At 51.6% G+C, this 20,288-nt stretch overlaps 1 protein-coding gene across 2 annotated transcripts; it reads left to right on the top strand.

Annotated features, from left to right (window-relative positions):
• Positions 1-4: 4 nt before the first annotated feature.
• Positions 5-19,967, top strand: EMC1 (ER membrane protein complex subunit 1). Of its 2 annotated transcripts, XM_054175760.1 has the most exons (24): positions 5-173; positions 323-447; positions 714-779; positions 1,363-1,456; positions 1,912-2,040; positions 2,179-2,305; positions 3,006-3,155; positions 3,844-4,011; positions 4,901-4,972; positions 5,768-5,827; positions 6,055-6,177; positions 6,721-6,817; positions 7,472-7,588; positions 7,929-7,937; positions 9,650-9,849; positions 10,969-11,118; positions 12,973-13,134; positions 13,405-13,524; positions 14,941-15,078; positions 15,396-15,569; positions 16,744-16,954; positions 17,747-17,831; positions 18,297-18,426; positions 19,180-19,967. In XM_054175760.1, exons 1-24 carry the CDS (start codon positions 94-96, stop codon positions 19,357-19,359), a joined length of 2,967 nt encoding a protein of 988 aa, XP_054031735.1. In that variant the 5' UTR covers positions 5-93; the 3' UTR covers positions 19,360-19,967. The 2 variants fall into 2 exon arrangements, with proteins under 2 accessions (XP_054031735.1, XP_009897796.2); XM_009899494.2 differs by lacking the exon at positions 7,929-7,937 and having other exon boundaries at positions 46-173.
• The last annotated feature ends 321 nt before the right edge of the window (positions 19,968-20,288 follow it).

The following is a 20,288-nucleotide window of genomic DNA, read 5'->3' as shown; positions in this document are numbered from 1 at the left end:
GCGGTGCCTGCTGCCGCCCCGCGATGCTCAGGCGGGCGTCCCGCGCAGGCGGCGCCGAGGGCAGCCCCGAAACGCTAAGGCCCCCGGGACACTATGGCGGCTGGTCTGTGGGCGCTGCTGCTGCTGCCCCTGGCGACTGCAGTCTATGAGGACCAAGTGGGCAAGTTCGACTGGTGAGTGCTGGGGGAAAGCTGGGGCGCCCCCACAGAGCCGAGGTCCTGCAAGCAGACCCTGGGCCTGCCGTGCTGCCTCCTGCTGCAGCTACTCGGCAGGCCTTCGCCCCGTTGTGCTGCTTCACCTCCTCTCGCTTTTCCTCTCCCAGGAGGCAGCAGTATGTGGGGAAGCTTAAGTTCGCCTCCTTGGAGGCCTCGCAGGGTTCGAAGAAGCTCATCGTTGCCACGGAAAAGAACGTTGTGGCTGCCCTGAACTCCAGGAGCGGTGAAATCTGTGAGTGAATGAGATTATGTTGTGGGGAAGGTGCGTTTTGCCCTGAAGCTAATGTGTCAAACGAGTTGCACCATGATTTTCGTTCTAATAATTTAACACTGAGGCTGTTGTTTTGGTAGACTGAGCGGGTTCTGTCAGCTCTTGCTTAAGGCAGCAGGCTGTTCTGTGCATAACCTTATTGCCATGGGTAGGCTAGGTTTAAAGATTCTAATGAGCAGATGTCTTTAAAGGAACAAATCGAGTTCATACCTGACTGTTTCCTTCAGTGTGGCGCCATGTGGACAAGGGAACCCCTGAAGGAGTGATAGATGCAATGCTGATCCATGGGCAAGGTGAGGAGGATCATAGAATGGCTTGGGTTGGAAGTGACCTTAAAGATCATCTAGTTCCAGCCACCTCTGCCATGGGCAGGGACACTTCTCATTAGATCAGGCTGCTCAAGGCCTCATCCAGCCTGGCCTTCAACACCTCCAGGGAAGGGATACCCACAACCTCCTTGAGCAACCTGTTCCAGTGTCTCCCCACCTTCACCTTCTTCCTAATCTCCAGTCTAAATCTGCCCTCTCCTGGCTCAAATCCTTTGCCCCTCATCCTGTCACTCCATGATTTGTACAAAGTCCCTCCCCAGCTCTCCTCTAGCCCCCTACAGGTACTGGAAGGCTGCTCTAAGGTCACTCTGGAGCCTTCTCTTCTCCAGGCTGAGCAAGCCCAACTCTTGCAACCTGTCCCCACAGGGGAAAGTGCTTCAGCCCTCTAATCATTCTCGTGGCCTTTCATGAACATGCAGATGGGGCTTGCAGTTATCATTGCATGTGGCATCTCAACCATGTGCTAGACAGCAAGTTAGATTTGCTGTGGTGATCTGTGGTCAATACAAGGCCTGTGTTCATCTCCTTCTCTTCACTTGCTGGGCAGATGCCATCACTGTGTCCAATGCTGGACGCATTCTGCGTTCCTGGGAGACCAACATTGGTGGCTTGAACTGGGAGACATCCCTGGACACTGGCAGGTAGGCTCTTGTCTTTGCACTGTCTCCTGCCCCTGGGAAGGAAGAAACAGATTCCTGACCTTCTCTGGACTTGCATTATAAGGGAAAATAAGTTAGGTGTGGGGTTTCTGAAACAACACTTGGCTGAAGTCCTTGGGAACGCCTGAACCTCACAGCTAAACCCAATGCTGTTTCTGTTTCTTAGCAACCCATAAGAGGAAAAGAGAGATTGTTGTTTGTACAGATGCATTTTCTCCTTAAATACACAACATGCTCAACCTGCATCTGGCCTGAGGTGTGTTTGGCTTCCAGCCTCCTCCTCTCAGCTGAAGTCAGCGAGGATAAAGGAGGCCCTGAATTGTACTTCAGGACTGCTGTTAGGTGTTTGAAGATCTTCAAGCAGAGGCCATTTTGGTTTTTTTTTTTTCCTGGAAGAAGATAATTCTCTGACTGACAGTTGCTGGCCTGCTGCTTAGTTTCCAGGTGGCTGGCCTGGTGGGGCTGCAGGACGTGGTGAAATACGTGGCGGTGCTGAAGAAGGCAGCCATCTCTCTCCACTACCTCTCCAATGGGCACCAGAAATGGGTGGAGCACTTACCAGAGAGGTAAGAGCAGGTCTGAAGTAGAAGTGTAAACTTCTGAGAGGGTGCTTTGGAGAGGAAAAGCTGCTCTACCTGCCTTTGGCTTCTGAAAATAGCAGGGTGAGAGAAGACAATGATTTGTGGTCACTGCCTCTCTTGCAGTGAGGCTACTCAGTACCAGATGCTGTATTCCCATGGGACTGGAGTGATCCACGTGCTTGGAGTTGTTCCCCAGAGCCACTTGACTATTTTGACATTCAGTGTGGAAGATGGAGAAGTTACAAGACAGGTACTGTTTGATTCTGGGTCCCAGATGCTGGATTTGATGTTAACTCATGGACTTCCCTGCTATGTGGGCTGAGCTCTGCAGAGCAGTTAATTGTTGTGGTACAGATAAAGTCTCCTTTTGCTGTGGCATTGCCTGGGGGTGAGTAAATGGATTTCACTGCTGAATTTCCTGAAGACAAAACAGAATTAGATTTGTAGCTGCTAGTTGAGACCATTCAGTACCATTCCAGTCCCTGAAGGGGCCTGCAAAAAAGCAAGGAAATGACTATTAGCAAGGGCTTGTAGTGATAGGATGAGAGGGAATGGGCTGAAGCTTGAGGAGGGCAGATTTAGACTGGAGATGAGTGAGAAATTCTTTAGAGTGAGGGTGGGGAGACACTGGAACAGGTTGCCCAGGGAGGTTGTGGATGCCTCCTGCCTGGCAGTGTTCATGGCCAGGCTGGATGAGGCCTTGAGCAAGCTGGGCTAGTGGGAGATGTCCCTGCCCATGGCAGTGGGTTGGAATTGGATGATCTTTAAGGTCTCTTCCAACTCCAACCATTCCATGATTCTATGAATACAGGGAGTCCCAAGCTGAGAGATAGCTTCTCCCAGGGTCACAGGTAGAAATAATGCTGGTTTAAATTCCTGCTTGTGTCCAAGTTGCTTCTTTGAAGATTTGTTGCACTGACAACTCCATCTCTGTGTGTCTCTCTTGGCAGGTCAGAGTGGCAGCTCCATGGCTGAAGAGCTTAGATGGCCTGTGTGGTGTGGTGGGGGAGGCAGTGCTGGTCTGTGTGGACATGGACACGCAGTCACTCTATGTTTGCTCCTTGGAGACAGAGCAGGAGATGAAGCAGATCCCACTGCAGGTGAGAAGTGCTGGAAGAGCACTGTACAGAGCTCATTCTCCAGCTGCTCTGGTGTCTGACAGCCTGGCAGCACAGGGGTTCTCCCTTTGGTAAAACTAGAGAATGATTAGAGGTGTTTGGAGGGAACAATCCATGAATTGAAGGAATGGAGAGAGAGCTTTCTGTGTAATGATTGCTTCTGGCTGAGCTTAGCTCCAGTGACATCTTTGCTTCTACTTTCTTAACCCTGACATGGGGAACCTTTTCCAAAGCTTATATTGCTGCTGATAAAAGAAAAGGGTTGGTTTCAGTGAAGCACAACAGCATCACAGAATACATCTGGGTGGAAGAGGCCTCAAAGGTCATCCAGTCCAGCCCTTGACCCAGCCCTGAAGGGTCAACACTAAACCATGTCCCTAAGTGCCAAGTTCACATGATGCTTGACCACCTCCAGGGATGGTGACTCCAGCACTGCCCTGGGCAGCCCATTCACAGAATCCCAAGGTTGGAAGAGACCTCAAAGATCATCAAGTCCAACCTGTCACCACAGACCTCATGACTAAACCATGGCACCAAGGGCCACATCCAACCCTTTCAGTGAAGAAATACTTCCCAATATCCAGCCTGAACCTCCCCTGCTGCAGCTTGTAACCATGTCCTCTGGTCCTGTTGCTTGACACCAACACATGCACTTGCCTTTCTTCCACAGTCACTTGACCTGGAGTTTGCTGATGACTTCCAGCCCAGGATATTGGCCACTCAACCCAATGTCATTGGAGCCTCAAGGACTCAGTTCTTCCTGCAGCTCTCTCCAAGCCACTTCTCCCTGCTGCAGTACAAGCAGGGGCTGCTCAGTCACCTTAGGGACTTCGAGCAGGTAACCACCAGAAATGCACTTGTGTGAGAGGGCCAACTACAGCTTAAAACACTTTAAAACAGGCACACACCTCAGGACTGAGTGTTCTGAACAAGCTGCTGAGCTGCTCCTTTCCACTCTTCTCCTGGCTGCAATACTTAAACCTGTTTGATTTCATTTATGCTAGCTGCTGAAATATTTTCAGATGCCACTGGAGATGTGTTTTGGTGCCAACAGCTGTCAGTCTTGGGGTAGCTTCCTGCTTTTGAGGTGGGCAGAGAGATGTCTGTCAGTGCAGCAGTGCTTTGAGAGATTTTGAATAGCCAGCAAGCTCTAAATAGCTGAGTAGCACTGGACATGATGGTTCAGAAACCTGTGGCAGATCAACTGTTTGGTCCTGCTCTGGTTGGACCCAAAAATCTCCAGAGGTTCCTTCAAACCCCTAACATCCTGTGACCCTGTGACCTGCTTCCATCTTTATCAGAAGTGGTTTCACTCTTCACAGGACCCCAGCATGGTGGTGGGGGTTGGAAGGAACCTCCGGAGGTGATCCAGTCCAAGCTCCCTGCTGAAGCAGGGCACCCACAGCAGCTTGCCCAGGAGCACAGTGGTCAGGAGGGGTTGGAAGCTCTCCAGAGGAGACTCCACAACCTCTCTGGGCAGCCTGCTCCAGAGCTCCACCCTCACACCAAACAGTTTTCTCCTCATAAGAGATACAACACCTGCTGGATTCCTACAGGAGGTTGTTTTCTTGTTTGCTAAACCAATGGAGTTTAATCTGGCTGGGAAGGATCACCTGGTTTCAATTCCCCTTTGGCTGAACTTATTACAGAGCTAGCTGCTTTTTTGGAGGGGTTTGGGTGAGTTCTTCTTTGCTTCATCATTTCCTGCTAATTGTTTTGATTTTCAGGCTGCTCTGGTGAGTTTTGCAACAACAGGAGAGAAAACTGTGGCTGCTGTCCTGACCTGCAGGAGTGAGCTGGTGAGGACAATTTGCTTGCTTGCTTGTGACCAGCTCAGCTTTAGTATGGCTGTGCACTGGGGGTGGGTTCCACAAGTGTTTTCCTTCACAGGCCCAGGGATGGGGAGTAGCACTGAGTAACAGGAAATTGCAATTAGCTTCTAAGACATGTGAAGCATCTTGGTTATCTTCAGCTAAAGCTGTCTCTGGTGAGACCTAGGGGAGGTCTTTTGAGGTCTCTTCCAACCTTATTGATTCCATGATCTTCTGTCTCTACAACTCCCAGGTGGGTGTTGGTCTCTTCTCCAAAGGAGCAAGAGATAGGATAAGAGGAAATGGCCTCAAGCTGTGCCAGAGGAGGTTTAAGCTGAACATGAGGAACAGTTGCCAGGCTCTGGAACAGGCTGCCCAGGGCAGTGGTGGAGTCCCCATCCCTGGAGGGGTTTCACAGACGTGGTGCTGAGGGCCATGGTTTAGTGGTGCCCTGGCAGTGCTGGCTTAAAGGTTGGGCTGGTGATGATCTTGAAGGTCTCTCCCAACTAAACCAATTCTGTTATGCTCTGCTGTCCTGTGCACAGCCTTGTGTAAGGTGAGTGTGTCACCTCACAGTTGGCTTTCCTGAGCTGTTGAGGATATCATTTCCTGGGGGGTGCCAAAGTTAGCAAGGGTTCATTTTGAAGAGGAACAGAGTAGAACAGAGTTGTTTCCTGCCTTTGTTTTCAGGCTCAAGCTGAGCCTTGTCAGTCACTCCAAACCCTAAATGCTTTTGTGTGCTTCCTGGGCTCTGCAGCCTCATTACCTCTTCTTTCATTTCAGAAACCTGGAAGTGCTGAAGGCCTTCATGCTGGAGGCAGTCTTGAGGAGGCCAGGAAGCAGGTACAAAGTGCTCTTGTTCCCAAGAAGCTCTTGAGAGTCCATTTCATTCCTTTGTGTGCAGGAACAGCATGGCAAAGGTGTTGCAGCATCTTTGTAGTGACTGCTGCTTTGTAGCAGCTAATCTGGAAGGACCTGGAAGCCACAGCTCTTGCTAAAGGGGAAATCCTCCTGCAGAATTTGCTGTGGCATTGATGTTTAACTCAGCTCTTTTCTGCCTGTTGTTACAGGACTCCTTGACCTGCTCCAATCAAACCTACAACATTAATCTCTACCTGGTTGAAACTGGACAAAGATTGTTGGACACCACAATTACCTTTACCCTGGAGCAGAGTGGGACTAAGCCACAGCAGGTGAGCAGAGTCTTCTCCCAGAACAAGAGGACACAGTCTCAAGCTGTGCCAGGGGAGGTTTAGGCTGGCTGTTACGAAGAAGTTCTTCATAGAAGGAGTGATTGGCCTTTGGAATGTGCTGCCCTGGGAGGTGGTGGAGTCCCCATCCCTGGAGGTGTTTAGGAAGAGACTGGATGGGGTGCTTGGTGCCATGGTTGAGTTGATCAGATGGTGTTGGGTGAGAGGTTGGACTTGATGATCTAAAGGTCTCTTTCAACCAGGTTAACTCTTTTTCCTTTCTATTCCTTTCTATTCCTTTCTATTCCTTTCTATTCCTTTCTATTCCTTTCTATCCTTTTCTATTCCTTTCTATTCTATTTCAGTTCTGCAGAGCCCTCCCTGCTCTGACTCGATTTCACCTTCAGACGAAGCGAAAGGCATTCTGCAGACACACCAGATTACTGCATGCAACCCCACTCTTTGTCCTTCTTTCACCCTGGAGTTCTGTGTTCTCCAAGGAGATGGTGTGATCATTAACCTCCCTGTTTTCCTCTCTTCCCCCAGCTATACATCCAGGTTTTCCTGAAGAAGGATGACTCAGTGGGCTATCGAGCCTTGGTGCAAACAGAAGACCACATGCTGATGTTCCTCCAGCAGCCAGGTAGCTCACAGCACACACACATCCCCACTGTAGGACTAGAGGAAACTCCCAAGTGATGATATTTTGTCATTGCTTCCCTTGGGAGTAACAAAATGAGATTTAACTAAGTCCCAGGAATGATTCTGGAGCCTCTTCCACCCCTGGAAGACCTCTCAGTTCTGCAGTTTGCTTGGTGTAGACAGAGCCTTTGAATGTCAAGGGTGCTGTGCAGGTCTCAAAACTTCCTTCTGGAGCAGGAGAGTTTTAAATCCTGTTGTAAAATCTTCCACAGAGTACCTTCAGAAAAGATCCTCAAGGCGGAGATGTTAATTTGCAGCAAGGGCTGAGAGCTCATCTCAGTGACCTGAACCTTCTAGGGCTGAAAAGGCAGCCAGGTATACACCCTGTGTATCTGTTTTGAATTGACTCAATGACTGTTAAAGCACCAGATTGCTTTTCCTAACCCTCTGGGGTGTTTGCCAGCAGTGGCTGCAGATCCACAGAAGTATTGCAACAGAATAGATAATCAGCTGATAGTAGCCAGATGCACCCCCCCCCAGTTCTGTATGTTCTTGAGAGTAAGGATTTGCATTGGAAAGGCCACTGGAAGGCTTATCTTGAGTGACCCTCTTCCCAGCTATTGAGTTTTCCAATGTCCTACTCATTTCTTTCCAGGGAAAGTTGTCTGGAGTAGAGAGGAGTCACTGGCAGAAGTGGTAAGCCTGGAGATGGTAGATCTACCCCTGACAGGTGCCCAGGCTGAGCTGGAGGGAGAGTTTGGAAAGAAAGCAGGTGAGCCATAAACTGAACACCATCACCTGTGTGGGTTTGGGTTTTCTTCTCAACAAATGTATGTATTGTGCTCTCTTCCCTCTGAGCTGAGAGTCAGGCTTCATATGTCACTGGTGACCATTAAACTGAGCAGAAACAACCCCTTTTCTGTCCAAGCCTTTGAAGCCCAATGCCAAATGCAGATGGCATGGCATTGCCAGAGTAAAAAGGCAGCAGCAGTAGGAGGGGTTTTGCCCATGTCTCCATTTCCCTTTGACCCCTTTCTGAAAGACTTCACTTGCAATAGCTTTTGTTTCTGCTTTCTCTTGTTTTCTTTTGTTTCTTGCTCTCCTGGATGCAGCCATTCAAGGTAACCTCAGACTGCATGCAGTGTTTTCTGATCCCCCACTAATGCTTCCTAGTGGAACTGGAGCTCTTCTGCTTGCTTTCCTCAGTGTGTTTTGCTTATTCTGAGGAGCTAAATAGAAACCCTGGTTGGGCAGAAGTCAGTGCTTTAGTGTCTCCACTTCAGGGGCTTCTTTTGCTCTGAGTAATGAGTGCAAGGGGAGATACAGACCTTATAGGTGGGTAAGCTTTAGAGAGGGGCTTATAGGTAAGCTTTAGGTCTGTATCCTTCTTCAGGATCAGTGTAGCAGTGAAAAAGAAAGGTCCTGCAAGAAAATAGAGCAGTGGAGGAGTTTTACCTTGCCCTCAAAAGACACCAATAAGACTCTGGGAGCTGTCTCTGCTTTTCAGGATTAAAAGTTCCTCAGGTACATTTTGAGGCTGAACTGTTCCTACTCTGAGCCAAGCTCTGTAAACCAAATGAAGAGATTTGCTCTTTGACTGGAAGGGTTCTCAAGGACTGGCCCAGGCTGCCCAGGGAGGTGATGGAATCCCCATCCCTGGAGGGGTTTCAGAGCCACAGAGATGTGGTACTGAGAGACATGGTTTAGCCTCCAGCCTTGGTGGTGTTAGGTAGTGGTTGGACTGGATGAGCTTAAAGGTCTTTTCCAGCCTAAAGACTCTGTGATTCTCTGGCTCTGTGTACACAGGCCAGAAATGGAAGTGTCAGAGAGAAATGTCTTGCACTGGGCTGTGCAGGCCCAGCTTAAAGGTCTTTTCCAAACAAAATGACTCTGAAGATAAAGGAGGAGCTTATGTGCTCTGCAGGAAAGTTTGCTTTGATGGTTAAGGTCATCTTTTGGAAGGAACTATACCAATGTGAAAGAGGGGGGTGCTGATTGACAGCTGCCTAAACAGGAGCCAGCAGTGTGCCCAGGGGCCCAGGACGGCCAATGGCATCCTGGCCTGCATCAGGAAGAGTGTGGCCAGCAGGAGCAGGGAAGTCCTTGTGCCCTGTGCTCAGCACTGCTTAGGCCACACCTGGAGTCCTGGGTCCAGTTCTGGGCTCCTCAGGTTAGGAAAGAGGTTGAGCTGCTGGAAGGTGTCCAGAGAAGGGCAACAAAGCTGGGGAGGGGTCTGGAGCACAGCCCTGGGAGGAGAGGCTGAGGGAGCTGGGGTTGCTTGGCCTGCAGAAGAGGAGGCTCAGGGGAGACCTTCTTGCTCTCTCCAACTCCCTGAAGGGAGGTTGGAGCCAGGTGGGGGTTGGTCTCTTCTGCCAGGCAGGCACTCAGCACCAGAACAAGAGGCCACAGTCTCAAGCTGTGCCAGGGGAAGTTTAGACTCAAGGTGAGGAGAAAGTTCTTCCCATCAAGAGAGAATGGCCATGGGAATGTGCTGCCCAGGGAGGTGGTGGAGTCCCCATCCCTGGGGGTGTTGAAGAGGGCACTTGGAGCCATGGTTTAGTCATGGGGTCTGTGATGCCAGCTTGGACTTGCTGATCTTTGAGGTCTCTTCCAGCCTTGGTGATTCTGTGATACTGAGGTAACTGCCAGGGCCTGTCACAGCAATGGTAACTAAAACTCTGCTGTTCTGGGGTGGGAGGCAGCAGCAAAGAATTAGCCCTGGGGGTGATGCATGGCAGTGTTCCTTCCACTGGCTGAGACCATCATTTCAGTTGGGGAGTGGGCCAGGGTGGGGTTTGTGTCCCTTTCATTGCCAGCCTTGGTGCTCCTGCAGATGGCTTGCTGGGCATGTTTCTGAAGCGGCTCTCCTCCCAGCTCATCCTGCTGCAGGCCTGGACTGCTCACCTCTGGAAGATGTTCTACGACGCCAGGAAGCCCCGCAGCCAGATCAGGAACGAGATCAACATTGACAACCTGGCCAGGGATGAGTTCAACCTCCAGAAGATGATGGTGATGGTCACTGCTTCGGGAAAGGTGAGGAAGCCAGGGCAGGTGGGATGGGGTAGGGTAGGATGGGATGGAGTAGGGTAGGGTAGGATAGAATGGGGTAGGGTAGGGTAGGGTAGGGTAGGGTAGGGTAGGATAGAATTGGGGTAGGGTAGGATGGGGTGGGGTAGGGTAGCGTAGGAGAGGAGGGGGTAGGGTGGGGTAGGAGAGGGTAGGATGGGATGGAATAGGGTAGGGTGGGATAGGATAGAATTAACCATGTTGGAAGAGACCTTCAAGATCATTGAGTCCAACCTATCACCCAACACCATCTGATCAACTCAACCATGGCACCAAGGGCCTCAGCCAGGCTCTTCCTAAACACCTCCAGGGATGGGGACTCCACCACCTCCCTGGGCAGCACATTCCCATGGCCAGTCTCTCTTGCTGGGAAGAATTTCCTCCTCACCTCCAGCCTAAACTTCCCCTGGCACAGCTTGAGACTGTGTCCTCTTGTTCTGGGGCTGGGTGCCTGCCTGGGAGAAGAGACCAACCCCCACCTGGCTCCAAGCTCCCTTCAGGGAGTTGGAGAGAGCAAGAAGGTCTCCCCTGAGCTTCCTCTTCTGCAGGCTAAGCAACCCCAGCTCCCTCAGCCTCTCCTCCCAGGGCTGTGCTCCAGCCCCCTCCCCAGCTTTGTTGCCCTTCTCTGGACACCTTCCAGCAGCTCAACATCTTTCCTAAGCTGAGGAGCCCAGAACTGGACACAGGAACTCAAGGTGTGGCCAGAAAGATGAGCAGAAAGTTTTGTAGTAGCTTTGGAGAGGAACTAAGACTCTTCTTGATTTGTCATATCCTGAGGAAAGATGCAGTGCTTGAATATAGTAACAGGGCAGGAGGGAATGGACTGAAGCCTGAGGAGGGGAGATTGAGACTGGAGATTAGGAGGAACAGGTTGCCCAGGGAGGTTGTGGATGTCCCCTTCCTGTAGGTGTTCAAGGCCAGGATGGATGAGGCCTTGAGCAACCTGGGCTAGTGGGAGGTGTCCCTCCTCATGGCAGGGGATTGGAACTGGATGATCTTGAAGGTCTCTTCCAACCCAAAGCATTCTATGAATCTGTGAACGTGGGAGATGCTTTGTTCTGAGCTTTCCTGTGCCTCTTTCCTCAGCTTTTTGGTATTGAAAGCAGCTCTGGCACCATCCTGTGGAAGCAGTATCTCAGGAATGTGAGACCAGGCTCCTCCTTCAAGCTGATGGTCCAAAGAACAACAGCTCATTTCCCACACCCTCCACAGTGTACCTTGCTTGTTAAGGACAAGGTGAGTCCCTTTCCTCTGTCCCTCTTCTGCACCTGCTCAGTGTGGAAGTCTGCCCATTGAAGGGGTGAAGGCAAAAAAGATCTGAGGTGTATCATCTGGTTGCCCACTGATGTGGGGACAGGAGCAGAGTGAGAGCTGAAGGAAAGCAGACACAAAACCCTGAGAAAGATGAAGGCTGCTCATTTGGAAGCCTTTCATTGAAACAAAGGAAATAATTCCATCCAGTTTCTTTGGTCCTCTGAGTTAAATCCTGGGTAGCTAGGTGACAGTGGCTGCCCTTTAGCTAGCTGCAGGATGTTTTCTGCCCCAGACCTGAGGAGGAGATGTTACTGTGTTGAGACTGCCTCAGCAGGTGGCAGCTGGGATTTAAAACCATGAGCACTGTGCTGTGGCACAGGGTGGCTTTGGTGGAGAAATGTGGGATGGACTCTCTGCATGTCCAAAGAATGGTTTGAGGGTGGAGTGGTTGAACCCAGGGCACACCCTGCATTATATAAATGGGTTCCATATGTTCCTGAAGATCTGAGGAAGGAGTTGGGAAATTAGGGCTCCCAGAATTTACAAGCCCAGTGCCAGAGCCACCAGTGAAGGAAAGGAAATAATCAGATGTCCCTGTGGAAGCAGAACAGGGTTAGACTAACAGCACCAAGCTGAAAACATCAGGATGCCTGCAGCACAGAAGGCTCTGGCCAAAGCTGGAAGGAAATCCATTTCTCCCTTCTTTCAGCTCCAAACCTAAAGCAGCAAAAGGAAGACTGGCTCCTGAGAGATTTTTACACAGTGCTGCTTTTGTGTTAAGCTAAAGATGTCTCCTGGGTTTTTTGTTAGTAAAGTCAAGGCCAACAAGCAGCAGGTAGGAAATCAGGTTGGGTTTTCCAGCTTAGGAAAGGGTTTGCAGCTTAGGAAGAGGTTTCCAGCTTAGGAATTCCTGAGTTTTCCAGCTTAGGAAGGGGTTTGCAGCTTAGGAAGGGGTTTGCAGCTTAGGAAGGGGTTTGCAGCTTAGGAAGGGGTTTGCAGCTTAGGAAGGGGTTTGCAGCTTAGGAAGGGGTTTGCAGCTTAGGAAGGGGTTTGCAGCTTAGGAAAGGGTTTGCAGTTTAGGAAGAGGTTTCCAGCTTAGGAATTCCTGAGTTTTCCACCTTAGGAAGGGGTTTGCAGCTTAGGAAGGGGTTTGCAGCTTAGGAAGGGGTTTGCAGCTTAGGAATTCCTGAGTTTTCCACCTTAGGAAGAGGTTTGCAGCTTAGGAAGGGGTTTGCAGCTTAGGAATTCCTGAGTTTTCCACCTTAGGAAGAGGTTTGCAGCTTAGGAAGGGGTTTGCAGCTTAGGAATTCCTGAGTTTTCCACCTTAGGAAGGGGTTTGCAGCTTAGGAAGAGGTTTCCAGCTTAGGAATTCCTGAGTTTTCCACCTTAGGAAGGGGTTTGCAGCTTAGGAAGGGGTTTGCAGCTTAGGAATTCCTGAGTTTTCCAACTTAGGAAGGGGTTTGCAGCTTAGGAAGGGCTTTGCAGTTTAGGAATTCCTGAGTTTTCCACCTTAGGAAGGGCTTTCCAGCTTAGGAAGAGGTTTGCAGCTTAGGAAGGGCTTTGCAGCTTAGGAATTCCTGAGCTTTCCAGTTTAGAAAGGGCTTTGCAGCTTAGGAATTCCTGAGTTTTCCAGCTTAGGAAGGGCTTTGCAGCTCAGGAATTCCTGGGCTTTCCACCTTAGGAAGGGCTTTGGAGTTTAGGAAGAGGTTTGCAGCTTAGGAAGGGCTTTGCAGCTTAGGAATTCCTGAGTTTCCCAGCTCAGGAGGGGTTTTCCAACTCAGGAATTCCTGGGTTTTCCAGCTTAGGAAGAGTTTTGCATCTCTCCTTTGCCTTTAGGAAACCAAAATGAGCTTCCTGTACGTCTTTAACCCCATCTTTGGGAAGAGAAGTCAAGTGGCTCCCCCCGTTTTGAAGCGTCCAGTCCTCCAGACTCTGCTTCTGCCCATTATGGACCAAGACTATGCCAAAGTGCTGCTGCTGATTGATGATGAGTACAAGGTGAATTGCTGTGCCTGGAGGCAGCTGTCTTCAGCACCTCCTGAATTGTTCCCCTCCCTTTTGGAGCAAGGTGGGAAACAAAAATGTTGTGGGGTCACATTTCAGCCAAACCGATGAGGTGATTCTGGTTGAGCCAAGCCTCATCCTGATAAACATGTTTGAAATAAGCTTTCTGTGTTGGGTGTGGGGTTTTTTTTTCCTCCCTCCCACCCCTCTCTCCTTTTGTGTGTGAGTTGGTTTGCAGTTTGTGTTCCAATTCTTCTTTACCAGGTCACACCTTTCCCAGCAACTAAAAACGTCCTTCGCCAGCTGGAAGAAATAGCTCATTCCATCTTCTTCTATCTAGTGGATGCTGAGCAGGGAAAACTCTCTGGGTTCAGGCTGAAAAAGGTAGGGAAAAACTCCTCACAGTCTAAGTGACATCACTTCCCTAAGTGTCCTTTGGAGAATCAGAGAGTCACAGCAGCTTTTTCGGTTGGGAAGGGTCATGGAGTCCAACCGTTCTCTAACTCTGCCAAGCCTGGGGCTGAGCCATGGAATCATAGAGCTGAGTCATAGAATGGGCAGGGTTGGAAGGGAGCTCAGGGCTCAGCCAGCTCCAACCCCCCGCCTGCCATGGGCAGGGACACCTCTCACTACAGCAGGTTGCTCACAGCCACCTCCAGCCTGGCTGCAAACACCTCCAGGGATGAGGCTTCCACCACCTCCCTGGGCAACCTGTGCCAGGCTCTCACCACCCTCATGGGGAAAAACTTCTTCCTCACAGCCAATCTCAATCTACCCCTTTCTATTTTTCCTCCATTCCCCCCAGTCCTATCCCTCCCTGACACCCTCAAAAGTCCCTCCCCAGCTTTCTTGGAGCCCCCTGCAGATCCTGGAAGGCCACAATTAGGTCTCCCGGGAGCCTTCTTGTCTCCAGCCTGCACAACCCCAACTCCCTCAGTCTGTGCTCACAGCAGAACAGCTCCAGCCCTCTGCTCCTCCTCGTGGCCCTTCTCTGGACACCTTCCAGCACCTCCAGATCCTTCCTGGAATAGAGGTTCCAGAACTGGCCCCAGAGCTCCAGCTGTGGTCTCAGCAGAGTGGAGCAGAGGGAGAGAATCCCCTGCCTGGTCCTGCTGGCCACACTTCTCTTGCTGCAGCCCAGGATGCGGCCCTCAGTACCACATCTCTGTGGCTTTGAAACCCCTGCCAGTGATGGGGATTCAGGCACCTCCCTGGGCAGCCTGTTCCAGTCTGAGAACCCTTCCAGTCAAAGAGCAAATCTCTTCATTTGGTTCACAAGAGTTTTGCTCAGGACAGAAACAGCTCAGCCTCCAAATGTACCTGAGGAACTTTAAACACTTAAAAGTGGAATGGAGTGGAGTGGAGTGAACCAGGTTGGAAAAGACCTCAGAGATCATCCAGTCCAACCTCTCACCCAGCACCATCTGATCAACTCAACCATGGCACCAAGTGCCTCAGCCAGGCTCTTCCTGAACACCTCCAGGGATGGGAACTCCACCACCTCCCTGAGCAGCACATTCCCATGGCCAATCTCTCTGGGAAGAACTTCTTCCTCACCTCCAGCCTAAACCTCCCCTGGCACAGCTTGAGACTGTGTCCTCTTATTCTCTTGGTGGTTGCCTGGGAGCAGAGACCAAGCCCCACCTGGCTGCAACCTCCCTTCAGGGAGTTGTAGACAGCAAGAAGGTCTCCTGACAGCTCCCAATGTCTTACTGGTGGCAATGGTGTCTTTTGAGGGCAAGGCAAGAACTCTTCCTGAGTTTTAACTCTTCCACCACTCTTGTTGGTGTTTTCTTGCAGGACCTGACAACAGAGGAGAGCTGGGAGGTGGTCATCCCCACGGAGGTGCAGAGGATCGTGGCAGTGAAAGGGAAGCGGTCCAACGAGCACGTGCACTCCCAGGGCCGCGTCATGGGGGACCGCAGCGTTCTCTACAAGGTGCCCTGGCAGCTTCTGCTTGACTTTCCCTGGCTGCATTGCACCTCCCAGCAAGACCTCAGCACCCCTTCTAGGCACTGCCTTCAGATGAACTGCCCTGTAGTGCTATTTTATTATGCATCAGAGTCCCTACCCCTCAGCTCATCTTGGGGGAGGCGGCTTCTAGACAGACATGGCTTCGTGCAGCCATTAAACCAATCAGACGCCTGATGAGGAGGAAATAGCTGCTTCGTTCCCTCAGGTGGTAAACAGGGTGCCTGTGGTACTGAAGTGGAGATCTCAGTTGGGGGTTTTTTTTCTCCCTTTTTATTCCCTAGTCCTTGAACCCCAACCTGCTTGCTGTGGTGACGGAGAGCACAGACACGCACCACGAGCGCACGTTCATCGGCATATATCTGATCGATGGAGTCACGGGCAGGATCATCCACTCCTCAGTGCAGAAGAAAGCAAAGGGACCTGTCCACATGGTTCATTCAGAGAACTGGGTGGTGGTAAGTTTAGTCTCACCTCCTTCTTTGTGTTGGGGAGGTGGGGGCTGAACCTGCAGGGAGGAGACTTTGCCCCCCAGGGCAGCGAGGCTGGTGAGAGGCCTCGAGCACAGGCACTATGAGGAGAGGCTGAGGGAGCTGGGATTGTTTGGCCTGGAGAAGAGGAGGCTCAGGGGAGACCTTCTTGCTCTCTCCAACTCCCTGAAGGGAGCTTGGAGCCAGGTGGGGGTTGGGCTCTTCTCCCAGGCAACCAGCACCGAAACAAGAGGACACAGTCTCAAGCTGTGCCAGGGGAGGTTTAGGCTTGAGGTGAGGAGAAAGTTCTTCCCAGAGAGAGTTGTTAGCCATTGGGATGTGCTGCCCAGGGAGGTGGTGGAGTCCCTGTCCCTGGATGTGTTCAAAAAGGGATTGGAGGTGGCACTTGGAGCCATGGTTTAGTTGTCAGGAGGTGTTGGGTGCCAGGTTGGACTTGCTGAGCTCTGAGGTCTTTTCCAACCATACTGATTCTATGATTCTATAGAGTCCAACCATCAACCCAACACCACCATGGCTGCTAAACCATGTCCCAGAGTGCAATGTCCACATGTTTTCTGTACACCTCCAGAGATGGGGACTCCACCACCTCCCTGGGCAGCCTGTTCCAATGCCTGACCACCCTTGCAGAAGACCTAACCCTCCCCTGGCCCAACTTCAGGCCATTTCCTCTTGTTCCATCACCTGATCCTGAGGAGGAGACCAACCCCCACCTGGCTCCAGCCTATTTCAGGAAGTTATAAAGAGCAGTGAGGTCTCCCTTCAGCCTCCTTTTATCCAGGCTCAACACCCCCAGTTCCCTCAGCTGCTCCTCCTGACCCTTCACCAGCTTTGTTGCCCTTCTCTGGAACTGTGGCAGCACCTCAGTGTCCTCCCTAGAGTGAGAGTCTGAAAACTGAAGGCAACATTCAAGGTGTGGCCTCATCAGTGCCACAGTACCGGTGGACAATCCCTGTCCTTGTCCTGCTGCCCACACCATTGCTGATCCAGGCCAGGCTGCTGGTGGCCTTCTTGGCTACCTGAGCACACTGCTGGCTCATCTTCAGCCAGCTGTCAACCAGCACCCCCAGGTCCTTTCCTGCCAGGCAACTTTGGACCATTCTCTCTGGTTTCCTGCTACCTCTTGTCCCTGCTTCTCTCTCAGTACCAGTACTGGAACACGAAGGCTCGGCGGAACGAGTTCACTGTGCTGGAGCTGTATGAGGGCACAGAGCAATACAATGCCACAGCCTACAGCTCCCTCGACCGCCCCATCCTGCCTCAGGTCCTGCAGCAGTCCTACATCTTCCCTTCTGCCATCAGTGCCATGGAGGCCACCATCACCGAGCGAGGCATCACCAGCCGGCACCTGCTCGGTAAGGCTGCGCTGCTCCGTTCTCGGTCACAGAATGGCTCAGGGCGGAAGGGAGACCTCAGAGATCATCTGCTCCAGCCCCCCTGCCATGGGAATGTTGTCTCTTCAGGCATCATTTCATAAACCCCCTGGACACCACATCCTTGCTTTAGTTTTTCAGCCTTGGAGTTTTGGGCACCGTTCTCATTCATTCATAGATCCATCGAATGGGTTGGCTTGGAAGGGACCTTCAAGATCAGCCAGTTCCAAGCTCCCTGCCAAGGGCAGGGATACCTCCCACCAGCCCAGGTTGCTCAAGGCCTCATCCAACCTGGTCTTGAACACCTCCAGGGAAGGGGCATCCCCAACCTCTCCAGGCTACCCATGCCAGAGTCTCACCACCCTCATACTGAAGAACTTCTTCCTCATCCCCACTCTAACCCTGCTCTCCCTCAGCTTCAAACCATTCCTCCTTGCCCTGTCTCCAGACACCCTCATGGAAAGTCCCTCTGCAGCCTTCTGTAGGCTGTCTTTAGGTGTTGGAAAGCAGCTCCAAGGTCCCCCTGGAGTCTTCTCTTCTCCATGTTGAATAACCCCATCTCCCTCAGCCTGTCCTCACAGCAGAGGTGCTCATGAATGTCTTTGTCACATCCACCAGCCAAGTTTGGCACAGAAAATGCAATTGACCCCCAAAAGTCCTGCACTGGACCTGCTGGCAGGTTCAAGTGTAAGCAGCAGGAGAGTCTTTATGTTAGGTGTTCAGAATTGCTGTCAGAAATGGCCAGTTGTAAGCTGTGTCTCTTGTAATGCACAGTTGGGCTTCCCTCCGGGGCCATCCTCTCCCTTCCAAAGGCTCTGCTGGATCCTCGCCGCCCAGAGATCCCCACGGAGCAAAGCAGGTAAGGAGTGTTCTACAGCAGCTGTTCCTGGGAGGCTTGGAAGGGGGATGGATGTTGTGTGTGGCAGGGTAATGTGAAGCAGAACAGCTCACCCTGGGCAGACTCAGGGCAATTCTTACATAAGATAAGTGAGGTTGCTTTGGTGGTGCTTTGTGCCAACGGAGGAAATCTGTCTGGGATGCAGCAGCTCTTGGGATGTGGGCAGAGCCAGCCTCTTGTCTGCACAACCCTCTCAAGTTCTTAGAGTTACACTGGTTTTCAAACTTCAGAAGCCTCCAAGAAGGCTGCTGCAGCGTGGTCTGACCCAGCTGGCCCCTTTGACTTTCATCCCGCAGCAAAACTGAATCTGCACTGGGAAAAGCTTGCTGGTGTAGGTCAGCTGTGGATGATCCCATTGAGAAACACAGATGATGGCCTCCATGTGCTGTTTCACTGGGGTTTAATTCCTCTTCAAATGCCTTTCAGAGAAGAGAACCTGATTCCATACTCCCCTGATGTGCAGATCCATGCTGAGAGGTTTATCAACTACAATCAAACCATATCCCGGATGAGAGGGATTTATACAGCCCCCTCTGGCCTAGAGTCCACTTGTTTGGTGAGTGCAGGCTGGTGGATCCACTGTGTGACTGGGGGCTGTGCTGGTAGAGCAGCATGGTGCTGTAGCACGTGCCAGGGAGGTTTGTAACTTCTGGGAATGTGGCTGTTCACCCCTTAATCATTTCTGCTCTTAGTCACAGCTACAGGCCTGAGTCAATCACTTCTGATGTGTTTGGTGGTGTAGAATGGGAGTCACAGAATGGTTTGGGCTGGAGGGGACCTTAAAGGTCATTTAGTTCCAGCCCTGCCCTGTTGTGGGCAGGGACATCTCCTCTAAGACCAGGTTGCTCAAGGCCTCATCCAACCTTTGCTGGGGTTGCTTAGCCTGGAGCAGAGGAGGCTCAAGGGAGACCTCCTTGCTCTCTCCAACTCCCTGAAGGGAGGTTGTAGCCAGGCGGTGGTTGGTCTCTTCTCCCAGGCAATCAGCACCAGAACAAGAGGACACAGTCTCAAGCTGTGCCAGGGGAGGTTCAGGCTGGAGCCGAGGAGAAAGTTCTTCACAGAGAGAGTTGTTAGCTGCTGGAATGTGCTGCCCAGGGAGGTGGTGGAGTCCCCATCCCTGGAAGTGTTCAAGAGGGGATTGGACATGGCACTTGGTGCCATGGTTTAGTAGTCATGAGGTGTTGGGTGACAGCTTGGACTTGCTGATCCTTGAGGTCTTCTGCAGCCTTATTGATTCTATGGCACCCACCTCGCTGCAACCTCCTTAAGCTCAGAGCTTCGCTAATAGCTCACCATCTTACCTCTTCAGGTTGTTGCCTATGGCTTGGACATCTACCAGACAAGAGTGTACCCATCAAAGCAGTTTGATGTGCTGAAGGATGACTATGACTACGTGCTGATAAGCAGCGTCCTCTTCGGGCTGGTGTTCGCCACGATGATCACCAAGAGACTGGCTCAGGTGAAGCTGCTCAACCGCGCCTGGCGCTAAGGCTGCGAGGCCGAGGCTGCGGAACGTGCCTGAGAGCTGGGCAGGCTGAAGAGCTGCCACCCTCCAGTGCTGCTGGGCTTGGTTAGAAATTCCACCTCGGGTGGCTGATGGCTGCAAAGACCTACTGAACTTTTTTGCTGGAAGGCGTTAAGGAGGAAATCTGCTAACACAACTCTCTGCCTCCCAGTGAGGGGAGATGGGAAAGAGACATCAACCTGTTAGGACTCACAAAGAACTCTCTGAAACCTCTGTTAAAGCACTCAAATCTGCTGTCTCCCCAGTGACACTGCAGATGAGAGTAAGGACGTGTGGCTGCTCGCTCCTCACTGCTCCGTGCCAGCCAGATGGAGTGTCTTGGTGAGAGGAGGAGGGAGGAGTTGTCATCTGCTGGGCTTTGAATGCTGGGCTTGGTGCTGTGTGAACGAGGCCTGAGGAGAGGATGTGGGTCATAGCATTGGGATGGTTAGAAAGTGGGTGGGTGTTGGTGAGAAATGGCCTCATGGGGGTCTCTTAATTAGATTGCAGGGCTGTGGGAGGAATTTGACTGGCAACTCTCTCCCATGCTCTTTATTTATGATGATGGTGATGTTAATTCCTTCCTGTTTTTTTTTTTTTTAATGGACCTGCATGTGCTGTACAACACGGGGGTTGCCCTGGTTCAGGCGTGTAGAACTCAGCACCCTTTCCCATCCAGATCCTAGTGGTGAACTCCTCGTAGATGGATTTCAGTTGTCACAATGACGTGTCTCAGCAATTGATAAGCCCCGTGAGAGGCCGTGTCCCGTCAGCCACCTGCCCCCCTGTGCAGAACGCCTCAATAAAAGCCGCGTGCTGAAGAGCTGTGACTGTTTGGGGGCTTTTTGGCATTTTTCGGGTACGCGAAGATCTGCCCCCAGGGCAGCTCCCGGGGCTTGGGTACTGCGCATGCG

Source organism: Dryobates pubescens, chromosome 33 (assembly GCF_014839835.1).
Source record: "Dryobates pubescens isolate bDryPub1 chromosome 33, bDryPub1.pri, whole genome shotgun sequence".
NCBI classification, from domain to species: domain Eukaryota; kingdom Metazoa; phylum Chordata; class Aves; order Piciformes; family Picidae; genus Dryobates; species Dryobates pubescens.
The sequence above is the reverse complement of the archived record's forward strand: the minus strand, read 5'-3'. Positions and strand labels throughout refer to the sequence as shown.